The 13,632-nt window shown below is 39.7% G+C and overlaps 1 protein-coding gene across 1 annotated transcript; it reads right to left on the minus strand.

Annotated features, from left to right (window-relative positions):
- Window positions 1–232: 232 nt before the first annotated feature.
- Window positions 233–10,727, minus strand: LOC310945593 (aminopeptidase Ey-like; the record flags this gene model as incomplete). Its single annotated transcript, XM_083911733.1, has 20 exons — window positions 233–502; window positions 704–785; window positions 1,201–1,341; window positions 1,581–1,748; window positions 1,917–2,027; window positions 3,373–3,464; window positions 3,677–3,824; window positions 3,910–3,965; window positions 4,057–4,190; window positions 4,280–4,356; window positions 4,501–4,673; window positions 5,431–5,496; window positions 5,611–5,676; window positions 5,917–6,060; window positions 6,523–6,636; window positions 6,747–6,901; window positions 7,208–7,334; window positions 8,249–8,388; window positions 8,577–8,719; window positions 10,126–10,727. 20 exons carry the CDS (start codon window positions 10,725–10,727, stop codon window positions 344–346), a joined length of 2,898 nt encoding a protein of 965 aa, XP_083767859.1. The 3' UTR covers window positions 233–343.
- Window positions 10,728–13,632: the final 2,905 nt, after the last annotated feature.

Below are 13,632 nucleotides of genomic sequence, written 5' to 3' on the forward strand. Positions count from 1 at the left end.
AAAGGTCACAACTTAAAATGGCTTTTATTCCTAGACTAGCATACACAGAAAATGCAAAAAATGTGGATGAAGCCTGGTGAGCACATAATATCCCACTTTAGTGACATTTATTCAAAATCTGCAAAACCTTAAAAACCTAAAATCGCTCGGATGTTGACACTATGTACAGTACTAAAACATATACAGATTTTGGTATTAAATAGTCTTTATTCATAAAAATCCATAATCAAAACTTTACATTTAAAAAAGCTCCATCACATTCAGAACATTTCTAATAACACATGTGGTTCCAGCTGAAGTCAAAGTCAGTAAAACAATCTACATCTGAAAACTGTGGAAAGAGTTAAACTGGAGAAGAAGATTCACTGGTGAACCATCCAAGCACCTGTTCTTTGTTCAAGGCCACCCAGTTCATGTTGGCCTTGGTTCTCTCCAGCGCCTGTTCAAGAGCTGTGGTGGCCGAGCCGAGCTGCTCTGCAACGTCTTCTTTGAACTGGAGCAACTGGAGAGGAAGGGGGGGGGGGGTTAATGGGATTCAATTCTGCATGTAGAGTAGAAGACTAAAAGGTATGTCAGCATTAACAGGTATGAATATCACTATCTATCTATTACTTGTGTGTTGAAGTAATGTATTTTTGGTAATGATGAGATATACAGTATAAAGTCTTAGAGAAAACAAGCACAAATATTAGAGAAACTGTACCTGCTTGTACTCAAACTCGGAGGAGAAGCGTTTGGTCACTCCGTTAATTATTCCTCCAAAGGAAATCGATCCACCACCATACCTGAAGAAGAGGCAAAAACAATATTTTCATCATTCTGCAAACAACTATAGGCTGTTACTAAAGCTGTTTGGTTGGACATTTGGGGAAATTTGTGCTCTGAGCTAAATGCTTATGTCAGCATGCTAAAATGTTTACAATGACAATGCTAATGTGCTGATGTTTAGCACATATATTCTGTTGATCATGTTCACCATCTTGGTTTAGCATGTTAACATTTGCTCATTAGCAGAAGAGTAGAGGTTGATGGGATAGGCATTAGTTTTGGAATTTGGTCACAAACCAAACTATTACAGACATTAGATAATGCTCTCTGGGCCAAAGTGATGGACAACACCAGTCACTTTAACATGTTTTGCTTACATAGAAACATTAGCAGAGTTTAATGTGACAGCACCGTTTGATGGCATATACTCACTCATTGAATATATGGTCCCAATTGGCTCTGACAAAGTCCCATGCTAAAGATTGACCGATGGGGTTGCTAGCAATGGAAGCAATGGTGGAGGTGGCATCCTGCTTACGGATCTTCTTTGGATCCAGACAATACTCCAGGTACCTGAAACACGCCCACAGTGAGGACAGAACCCTAATGTGTTTTCTGCTGCAACAGTGTTGAAGTAGGACCATTGAAACCCTGCTAGGACAGGTAAGTCATAATGTTTTAAACAAACTAAATCCATAACAGAGGACATCTTTTTATTCTTTGTGCACTCAGAATGCTGCAGAGTGCAAAATGACATGAAGAAGAGCAATGAGAGAACAAACTTTATTCAGCATGATGTGAGTACTACTGACCTGTTAAGCAGCCAGGGCTGTTTGGTGCAGGCCAGAGCAGACATGAGTTTATCAGCCTCCGAGGCAATGGTGGCGTTCTTGTACATGGACCAGGCAAAGTCCCACTCCTCCACTCCTCCTGATGCAATTGCATTGCAGTACACTGTTTCCTTCAAGTTGGGGCTAATGCTGGAACAATTGATAAAGATGACCAAGAGTTAAAAGCCAAGACAGCAGTAAGAGGTCAAGAGGAAGACAAGAATAAATATTGAATGAAATAAAGAAACTGCTGCATTTAACAAGGAAACTGTAATACTTAGAGTCAATGTGAAAGGAGAGCATGGCGTGAGAACATACTTGTTGATAGCTGGATTTTTCATCCACTCTCTGAACCAGCCAGTGGTCAGCTCCTTACAGCCTTCCACTCCAGTATTGCAGGCCATAGAGATTGCATTCACCTGGTTGTACCTGGACAAGGTGGGGGAAGAGTATAGGATTCCAATTAGCGATATGGTTCACTTCGTTTACTAGTGTTTTTTTACTTTACCAGATTTGAAAATGTATTTTTTAGGGAAGTACATAAGATATTTAGGGGGGATAGCAGAATACCACATTGAAGCTATACCTCATTTGAAAGTTGGGAACCTGAATGTTAATTTGAGATGCAGCCCAGTTTTTCAAGTCATTAATCTGTAATAAACATTGTGTTTTGTTAGGCGCCTATTCAGATTTAGTGAACAAGTTTGGTACTAAATTTAACCATTTTCTATCACTTGAGAATTGAGGGGTAAACGAAAATAACACTTTGTAATGCATGAGACAAACTGCTTAGCACAAAGTGGGTATGTCTGGAAAGGGGAGACTTATGAGAACCCATAAAACTCATTTTCATTCAGATATCTGGAGGTAACTTTAGAGCGTTATTTAACCTCTTAAGACAGTACTATTCTGCAAAAATAAAGTAATAGCCATCCAGTAATACCTGAATATTTCACTCTTTGTGTAGCTTTCTTGGATTTTATTTCACTAATTGTAGATTTTTGACACAGAAGGTATTGTTACCTACTCATTCTAAAGAAAAAGGAACCATAAAAGTGGTAGCCCATATGCTATTATACTTCTGAGGCAGAAAATGAAATGACGCATCTTACATATGGAGACTCTAATCTCTTCACATTAGTTCTCAGACTTGGGGTCCCCAGGCGTGACGCCTGCAGTTGGTACCTCATGGAATGTTCACACTAATGAAGGAGTCCATTGAAACTCTAAGTGTTGACTTCTACGACGAGGTGAACAATGTCTTTCACATAACGACATCAAGTGAAAACCACAGCTGATAGTGCGACCTTTCAGTAGAAGTGCAGTGAAGTTTTCCAAGAGTGAGAATGTAAGTGAAGAAGTGAATATTAACTGATTTAATGACATACTGGAGAATGTTTCTATCAAGATGAGAGTAAATTGGTGTGAATGTATTAAAGAGATAGGTTACAGTGTGGAGAAGGTTATGTGAGGGGAAGAGTTTTATGAGAGAGGATAGATAGACACATAATCTAGTTTCCCTGTGGGGATAATTAACGCTTCATCTAATCTACATTGCATTATTCATGGGGACATGGGTTACTCAGTCTCAGTGCAATGGAATTGTCAAAGAAAGTTATCATCCAAACACTTGTCCAGTCGTCTGATGATTAAACCAGTGAGGAGGCTGGTATATCAACCATATCCTGCAACGGTGAGTGTTACTATAACACACATGCATTCTAAAGAGTGTAAAAGACATGGTTTCAAACAGACGGCATGGTAACATCCTTACTGGTCTGTGTGATTTTCTGGGATCTTTGTCCAGTTGTAAGTAATCGTTTTGAAGTGGTTAAACAGAGGGGTGACCTGTTTCTTCAGGTAAGCCTAAGGGATAAAGATGTACACGTTTTGTTAATTTGCATTTCTGTTCGACAAATGTGGCAGCCAGAAATGATTAATTAAATACTTGCATTTAATTTGCATTGTATATGATTCAGTCAATCTGCATACCGTCATAAATATCCTTACTCTGCTGTTCTTTGGGGATCAGCATTGGAATTCATTTATTGTGGCTAAATTGACCATTCAACACTTACCTGCATGGGCCCATACACTTCACTGCGGTCAAACATCAGGAAGAAGTAGTTCAAGTTGTGGTTGGCGGTCTCCCAGGGCATGTATTCGACTTCTTTGTACAGGAACTTGGTAGTGCTCAGTGCCAGAGTTGTGTTCACCATCTTTGCCCTGAATACGACAGATACAATTGGTCAGCTCTCTCTTTCCATATATGACAATGATGCTTTGTAAAAAAAACTAAATATGGCCTCACCTTGCGAGGTTAAAAGCATCATCGATTATTTGAGCTCGGTTGATCACTGGAATATCCTGAAAAATGAAAAAAGAACTGTTATTGGGGGCTTGGATAGTAATTTAGAAACAATACAGAGGTAGATATTTCCATTGGGAGATGTTGTACCTGATGTTGGGAGCTCAGTTTGGCGAGGAGACGCTCCCAGTTTTCAGAGTCGTAGTTGACCCTGTAGAAGCCCCTCATATTTATGTTGGCGACGAGCCACTCATTAGCACCAAGAGTCATGTTTGTGTTTGTATCTGTTTGGATGGAGATGAAAAAAGGATGTTTTTATAATATGTTCATCACCCTTGCAATGCTCTGAATGTACACCTGAAATAAATCTCACCTTCTTTGTTAAGAAGCCAGTACTGCTGTTCAGCTTCACCTGTCTTAATCCATGTAATGGGGACATACCACTCATAACTAGAGCCGCATCCATCCAGCCATACATATGAATAAACACAGAGTATAAATGGAAAGCAGGTGAGTTTCTTATGACATGGTTGCAATATGACCACATACAGTCTATTCAGCATATTCATATGAAACATTTCGAACATTCCCTACTTGTACACTGAGGGTCTGTCCACTACAGAGCCTGGGTCCAATAAGAAGTGTTTCTGGGTGATTTTTCCAGTCTGGGTGTTGATGGTGACCACTGGGAACCCCATTTGTAGGATCCACCGGTTCATGATAACCTCTATAGAGTCGGGCAGCACAATGCCTGCTTTATTCACTGCCTGATAAATGAATATTCAAATATTAGTAATATTATGAATCTTTGTTGCTCCTTGCAGATGAAATAATTTTGTTTTTATGTATTTCCGTGTCTCTTCAAAGTTCCATGATAAGTGCTAAATGCTTAAGTGTACATGAAAATGACTGGTAATGTCAGTTACAGTTTTTGCTAACATTAGCTAACATTAGCTACCACAAGAACAGGGTGTAGCACCAAGTGGAAAGAGCAAGTTCTAGTTGTATTACTTCAACTTTAAATTTTGAGGAACCATGCGTTAATGTGTCTCAAAAGACATATATATCACTAAATCAATATTTTTACATAAAAAAACGAGTGAAAACACTCACATAACACGTTAGTGAAATGTGAACTCCCTGTAGACTGATGTTACCTGCCCAGCGTGGAGAAAACACATTAGCCACTAGGATGGTGAACACTGTGGAGCAGCAATATATTTTTCTCAGGAGTTGGTGGAAACCAAAAATCAGAGTTAATAGGAGAGTGAAAATTGTAATTTGTGTCTGTGCAGAAACACAACTCCAACTGAATGCTAACGTTTGTCTGCTGCTGGAGATTTAGTAGGCAACTGTTTGACTCTTTTGTGTTTACAGCTTGTTGCGCTGCCCTCAAGTGGTCAAAAAAATCGGACTACTACTAATAGATACTGCACAGACGTTGAACCAAGGTTTTGAAGGCATTTTCTTAGTAAGAAGCTGTTTTGTGGAAAGTAAGCAGTTGTGATGATGGTGCTATCTTACCATTTGCAGGTGCTTCCAGAGGTCTTTGTAGACTGTGTTCTTATACTTGAACTCCTCTAAGTATGTCTGCAGATACATAATACCCATTTGTTAAACTCTAGTGTTTTTGTTGTGAACAAAATAATGTAGGTGTGGTCAAAAAACATTCATAAAATACAAAACAAAATCCGCTGAACTCACATGGAGTCCATTGGAAAAGACATCCTCGGTGATAAACTCTGAGAGCATCCTGAGGACAGCAGCTCCCTGTAATGACACACAGGAGGATATCAGCAGCGTCACTGGGGGACACAGTTACAGTATTCTGTTAATGGGGATGCCTGATTCATAAGTACTTTAATTATGTTATGTCTGGAGTTGTTGGTTTGGGTCACCCAGGGAAAAAAGAAAACTCGTTCTTTTTTGTTTAGTGGAGGTCAGCATCTTGTCTAGTGGGGCTTGAAGAGAACCATAAGGCAGTTGGGATTACCCTGAATTATACCGCACCTTGCTGTACGTGATGGAGTCAAACAGCTCACTGATCTGCTCTGGCTTCATGATGTCCTCCTCTTTGGATGACAGGGGGTGGGAGGATGCCAGGGCATCCACACCCATCACACCAACGATCTCATTCAGAACTATTAAATCTTTCTGGAAAATACAGAGAAATATTTGTACTTTTGCATTTTTTTGCGATATGGCCAAAATTCTCTATCCTGATAGACATTTATTTCATGTGTTGATAATGATATATATCACGATATAGTATGTTTTTTGTTAACTCAATAAATAAATAGCCATGTTTTAATATAGTCCTGTGTGAATTTAATTCTAATTTAATAATAACTGTTCACATTTGATTTTCCGAGAAATTTGAGTAGCATGCTTGTTATGATCAACTCAGATGATATCTCAATTAATGATTTCATCACGATGCGATTCCACTGAAAGATGATAAATCATATGACCCATATCATTCATATCTCCCAGCCCTACATGGTAAATTGATATCCACCTTTTCTGGACTTGGTTAATTTAAAAAGAGGTCTATTCAGGATATTCAGCGGGTAAATTCTCAGCTTGGATGCAATTCTACAAGAGACTAAAACTCACCATATTCCACTTGGGTTCAGCAAAGTTGGCTCCAAGATAAGAGACGTAGGTGGCAAACCCCTCGTTGAGCCACAAGTCATTCCACCACCGCGTGGTCACCAAGTTCCCAAACCACTGAGAGGACAGAGCTTCATTTTATTGGCAGGTTTTTAAACACATTTCAAAGCAAAACGCAATTACTACCAAATAAATAATTGGCAGTGCACCAATGAATGTCCTCCTACCATATGAGCAAGCTCATGCGAGATGACTGTTGCCACCCACTCCTTGTCTCCATTGGATGAAGCCTTGGGGTTATATAAGAGGGCAGTTTCTCTGTAGGTGATCAGGCCCCAGTTCTCCATGGCGCCAGCACTGAAGTCAGGAAGTGCGATCTGGTCTAAAAAAAAAACCGCTTGGAGTCAATGCAGGTAATTCTTTCACTGCCAGCTGCTTGTTCGGCTACTGCAATTTCCCAGTTTTGGATCAATAAAGTATTTCTATTCTATATGATTCTATTCTAAAACAAAAACTAATGTATGCAGCTACTGTTTAAACACAATCTACACATACTGTTATATGTGTGTGTGTGTGTGTGTGTGTGTGTGTGTGTGTGTGTGTGTGTGTGTGTGTGTGTGTGTGTGTGTGTGTGTGTGTGTGTGTGTGTGTGTGTGTGTGTGTGTGTGTGTGTGTGTGTGTGTCCTACCTGATTTGTTCAGGGGGTAGGGAGAGTTGTAGTACTTTTCAAAGAACGTCAGTATAGGCCCAGTCTTATTCAGGGCATAGTCTCCCTGGCCCTCCTCTATAGCTTTCCTGCGAGCCCAGATCCTGATCTGGACACAAACAGTACTTTATTAACTGGACCCAAAAAATATTAGACCAGAGGCCTACGCTAAGCTTGGAGTCCAGCAGAGGGCAGCATAGAACCACAGTGACCAGCAGGGAAGAGTCGCAAACGACAGACGAGCCAACATCTGGTGTGTGGTGTGGTGGTGTTTGTCAAATGCATTTTCTTAAATTAACATAAAAAATACCTCCTCAAAACTGCTGTCATTGCAGAAATTTACCTTAATATGCTCTGGTGTTGTAATTTCACACCATGCATCAGCGTTCAGTGCAGATACATTGTGCAAATACATGCATACGTAAAAATTAGTTCTTGTGGGCCTCGAGTCAGATGATCTCAAAGGGGAACAATGACTATTTTCAAAATTCATACATGTTAACCCTATGGTCTGAGACAGTCCAAACATAAGAAAACAGGAGCAACCCTCTCTCAAATTCAAAAACGAGAGCGCTAAAATTCGACTGGACTTGTACTAATACAGCGCCTTTCTAGTCTTCTGACCACTCAAGGAGCTTTTACACTACTTTCCACATTCACCCAATCACCCAGAACTTCATACACTGATGGCAGAGGCACATTCACACCGATTGCACAGCCCTCGGGAGTAATTTGGGGTTCAGTGTCTTGCCCAAAGATACTTTGTTTGATCGAGCCACCAAACAGTTTAGGTGTTCCCCTTTACATTATTGGGCCTCATTCAAGCTGTAGAAGCAACAGTGGACTGTATTGTGACAAGCGCAGATATTAAAAGTATTTTAGAATTGGTATTGAGGTGAATTATGTTTTTCAAAGCTGATGAATTAATATATATGTTATAGTTTGTTATACGTTTTATGCAAAGAGTCAGAGTGAGTGCATAACATAACAATAGAAGTATAGTATATAGAAGTAAATAATTACCAAAACATCTGCATTCGGGTTTGTGGAAATGAATGTAAAATCACACACGACAAAAGCCAACAAGTAGGTTGACATGATCTCTGTTGGTCCAAAACGTGTCTGGATTAAATCTTGTCCTTCCATGGTGACGTTTAAAGGTTCTGTGTGGAGGGAAAGACAGCAGCAGATTAATAACAAATGAAGAAACGAGTAATAATATGCTCATTGTATGAATATTGTAGATATATACGTTTGCTGTAGGACATATCATAATGTAATTGAGGTAAGGTGTACTTCACTTGTGTACATGTAAAATGTTTGCCTGGACATTAAAAAAAGAAGAACTTGCCGTAGTTCATGGCGTTGGACAGAGCCACAGTCTCATGGGGGTGAATGAGAGTCATGTGGAAGACTGCTTTCATAGCGGGCTCATCGAAGCAGGGGAAGGCTTTCCTGGCATCTGTTGGCTGCATTTGAGTCGTGGCCACAATTCTGACAATAGCAGATGTGAAAACGCATAATTAACATCCACATCAAATGTTAAAGGAACCTTCCACATTAAGATACTCCCATACTTAAAAGCCTTGTTCAATGTCTTCTGACGTGTTCTGTAATTAAGTGGTTGTTTTTGTTTTTGGTGTACTCACTATCTCTAAATGTGTCTTTTTCACTTCTTCCTCATTCTTATGGGAATTTCAAGGATATGTTTCAGCAACCCATGGAAAAAGGGTGTGGACTAATTTTTAACCTTACTAGAAACTATTGCAAGAGGACAGCAAGTGTTTTTCCACTCAGATATGTCCACAGAAGTCAGCATGCCATGTGGTTGAATTGATTTTTTTCTATTGAGGCTTGCTCATTGTTGTCATTTGCTGGTAGGTTTTTTAAATAAATAGAAAGAAATATGCCTATACTGTATCAGCAGTACAGCTGCTAGAAACAGGGGCGCTGTTAAGAAGGGAGCCCTGAGTGGCCCAGGGGGGCAGAGCTGGACAAGGAGGCTGAAACTAAAGATAGAACACAACAGAAGATTAATGAAATGATTCTGCAAAAAAACGCTTCAGAAATATCACCAGCAGCAGAAGCTGAGTTTGCATTGCTGTCTTCCACAGTCTTTGATACAACCACTAGAAGTCAGCAAAGTGACAATATTTCAAATCATACACAGAGCGGCTAGTATAACACTCCAAAATTAAGATTTGGATTTGAGATTTGTTTAAATTTTTTTTTTAAATACTATGAGAATTTTATTTTATTTTATTTTTCTATTTTGTAATGCAAACCTTTGTAGGTCAAGTTCATCTAAAATCAATAAATGACTGACATTGCGACTAATAAACTGGTAAAGAAATGATCCCTTGTTTGTTTTTTTAACTTTAAATTCAAATAGAAACAGAGCTTCGCTAATGTATTTATCTTTATTCTTATTAAAAGGTATGCAACATTTCGTGATCTACACATACTTGCTTTCTTGCCGAGAGGTAAATCATTAGATTGGTACCACTCTCATGTCTGTACAGCCAGCTAGTTTAGCTTAGCTTAGCATGAAGACTGCAAACAGGTGAAATGTAATTTTGTAAAGATTGAACACACAAGATATAATGTGTTCATTCATTAGCTTTAGAGGTGCTGGTAGGCAGATTTTCATAACTTTGTACAAATGCAGGCACTCGTTTCCCCCTGTTTGTCAATCTCAAAGAAAGTGAATAAGTGCATTTCCCAAAATGCTGAACTAGTCTTTAAAGTGAAGGTCTGATTTAAAGATATGTGGTCAAATAACATCTCTACATAGACCTACAGTATATTAACACTTCGTTTAAATCCTCTATGACATAATTCTCAAAACTGAACTAAAATATTTACCGAAACTCAAATTCAGATTCAAAAGAACATCATACTTTTTCACCCCATCTTCATCATATTCACTCCTGTAGAATCCTCCCAGGTCATCGGCCAGCTCTCCGACAAACTCGGTGAGGAGCTCATACGTGCTGTCGGCCTTCAGTGGGCTCTTGAGCTGGATCACCAGGTACTGGGTGGGAATCTCCAGCCAGGTTTCTTTCAGGCCAGGCGTAGTAGCTCCGTTGAGGCCCTTCAGCTGGGCATGGTGTCCCTCGAAGCTGGTGAGATTGAGTTTGTTGGAGTGTATGAGGATGAGGTCGGTCTCCTTCACACATCTGAAGACCACCGTGGAGATTCCAGTAAAGATGTACAGGTTGTCTGCGTTGGGCACCAGTCGTGGCCAAAGGGTTACATTGTAGGACACAGGAGCGAGGGTGTCTGGAAGTCTATACTTCTGCCAGGGCTCCTTCAGGGTGGAGGGTGTAGTAGAGGAAGGAGGGCTGGTATTGGGGCTGGCAGTGGATGAAGGAGTCACTTCATTTTTTGACTTCTCCTGAGCGTAAACCACAGACAGGGCTATGATGGTGGCAACAGCACCGATGGCTGCGACCACACAGGTCACTGCCACAGCTTTGCTGATGAAGAGTCCTTTCCCCATGTCTCCACCAGAGAAAAAGAAGACAGGAGGAGGAAAGTGATTGCTATTTATGGCCTGCCTTGTAAGATTGAGCCCAAAGTTAATGGTTGATTTCCTGGGTGGGGAAAACAGCGGAAAATGCAAAACATTGAATTGTAAAATGTCCTTGAGATAAGAAAGAGTCTTGTCTAATCTGTGAACTTTATACCTGCATAATGGCTCTGAATAAAGGCCTCCTCTAGCAGCTAGTCCCTGTTTATCTGTTTATTCAGTGTTGTTCTTTAGTGTGTGTGTGTGTGTGTGTGTGTGTGTGTGTGTGTGTGTGTGTGTGTGCGTGTGTGTGTGTGTGTGTGTGTGTGTGTGTGTGTGTGTGCGCGTGTGTGTGTGTGTGTGTGTGTGTGTGTGTACAAAAGTCACCTGTCAACTGTATACAGCTCTAGTTATCCATTATTGAGGATTATTGTATAAAGATGGGTTTATAAAACTGAACACACATTTATTTAGACGATGTTGTGCAGATTCTAAGTTTGCTCAAGTTGACCAAAACAGTTGCGGCTTTAAGAAATGGAGACATTCTGACGGTTAAACTAAAAACACATATTTTGTGCACAGGCGCCTCTGTCAACATTGAAATGTTTTCCTGACCTCAGGACATTTTGATTTTCTTCTACAAACAGAGGAAGAAATACATGTGCAAATAATTTAATTTAAGATGGTACACTTTATCAAATCTTGGCGAAATAACATGAAGTAAAAGAGAAGCATCAGCATTACTGAGCAGAGTGAAGAATGACGAATAGAACAGTCAGACACGCCTTATTACCACGAAAAACCACAAGTCTTCAGTCATCATTATTTCCAAAGGAATGACAGGAAATTACAACTTTGACGAGTCAAATTACTTTACCTATTCATTTTGTTGAGAAATAAGTGAAAACAACAGGAAAACACCATAAACTGAATTTAAATTAACTTGTGAAAGTTTTACTTTGACTTCTAGTGGCTGTGAAATCCATCTGAACTGATCTATCTCTGCAATTGTCTTTTCTGGATCATATTTAAAACCCCACCAAAGAAGACCCTTGTGTTTTTCTTTGAACACAGGTATGTTTTTTGTATTTTTGGTCTGGAATGATTACAAAATAACCATCCACAAACGTCAGCTAACACCAAATTACAGTATGATTGAACCTTTTCAAAGCAGGGTTGTCTGCCTCACTGCACTCACTTTTAGCACGTTGGCTGCTCGTCCCCTGGTGCCAAGAAATGCGGCAGATCTCTTGTTTGAAAATGTGAAAACTTCAGTTTGTTGCCAAAGGGGACAACTATTTATACCAGGTCATGCAAAATCAGCGGCAACTTCCCCAATAGATCCAGATGGTTTTTCCAAATAATTCCGCAGGATATTGCACAATCCTCAAACCCAGAATAAACAGTCATTGCCTCCCGTGTCCTGTCTTGAAGATGAATCCAGGTCGACGCATTTCTTAAGATCAGAACACATCTGTATCCAGTAGAATTGTACAATGTGTGATATTCAGTCAACAGTTTACAGAATATTGAGTTAAATGCCTAATAGAGGGGTGTCAAACTAATTTATGTCCATTGGGCAGGTACTGCCCAATTTGATCTCAAGTGGGCCGGACCAGTAAAACCTCTCCAGCAAGATCCAGAGTTTCTTGTCCGCCTGTGTCCTATGCTTGCTGATATGATTTAGGATCAAGAATTCTTGGTAAATTTCACGAGATCTGTTTCTCTGTCTGACGTTTCAAAGTTACGCTTCTGCTTGTAAAGCTCAGGTGCATTGGGACCTCCTGTTTCACATTAGCATGAAGTAGAGTGAAATCGCACTGAGCACATATCTTTCCTACTTTATGCTTGCTTCCTGCTCAAAATATATATTCAAGCTTGAGCCCAGATGTCACTTATAATTTTCTCAAAAGCCACATTACACGAGTGTTTTCAGAGGATGTACAGTACTCTGTAACAGTAGATCAACTTTGACAGAGAGACCCTTTAATCTTTTTTAAGCAGGTCATTAAAAGTCAGTAAAAACAACCTCTTATCAACCCATGTTGTCTGTCACCTTGAAATGTCACCACGTCTGTTTCAAACTGAACAAGAGTAGTTTCTCCTCCGTGCTAATCTCACTCACTCTTTCCTGAAGTGGAGCGTTTCTGTAAGATTCCATTTCCGCTATTTGTTGTAGGACTGAAAGCATGACAGGACCGATTCCCAAAGGACTGTAGCGATACAGTACACACAGCCAGAAATATGGAAAGGAAACTGGCCCACGTGGAGCCTTTAATTTGATCATTTCTAGAAACCACCTCCAAATTTAAGTGCTAAACACAGACTGTGAAAAGTGTTCATAAGCTTCTGACTCGTCAAAGAGAGACCAGGGAATCCTTTTTATAGAGAGAAACACAGACACAGACATCAGATCTTTCAGGGCCTTTCTGAATTATTCCTCCGTTTTCATCTTCCTATTGTGCAATGATTTATGAACTAATCATGAGGTTAAAAAAAGGACAACAATAAAAATCAAAACAGACTCTCTCTCTCCGTATATTTTCAATGTAAAGACATCCAGTGTTGAGAATGAATTAACATGAAAGGAGCTGCAGGAATTGTTAATTTACCAGTCATTAAAGGCGTCAATTTGAAATACAGTATGAAGTTAACATTGTCTTATCACAGCCACAGGTTATAGAACTGATGTCAACAGACACTGACGCTCCTCTGGTGTTCTGCTAGTGGTTTTATGGTTTAAATGCACATGCAAACATCATAGTAAGCAGCTATATATAATGTGAAGTATGAAGAAATGAAAAAGAAACAAGTTGATGCTGTTTTGGGAATAAAAATAAATGTTGTTTAAGTAAAACAATCTTTTGTTACAATGGTTCTCTCTGACAATCACAGA

Source organism: Echiichthys vipera (assembly GCF_963691815.1).
Source record: "Echiichthys vipera genome assembly, chromosome: 1".
Lineage (NCBI taxonomy): Eukaryota > Metazoa > Chordata > Actinopteri > Perciformes > Trachinidae > Echiichthys > Echiichthys vipera.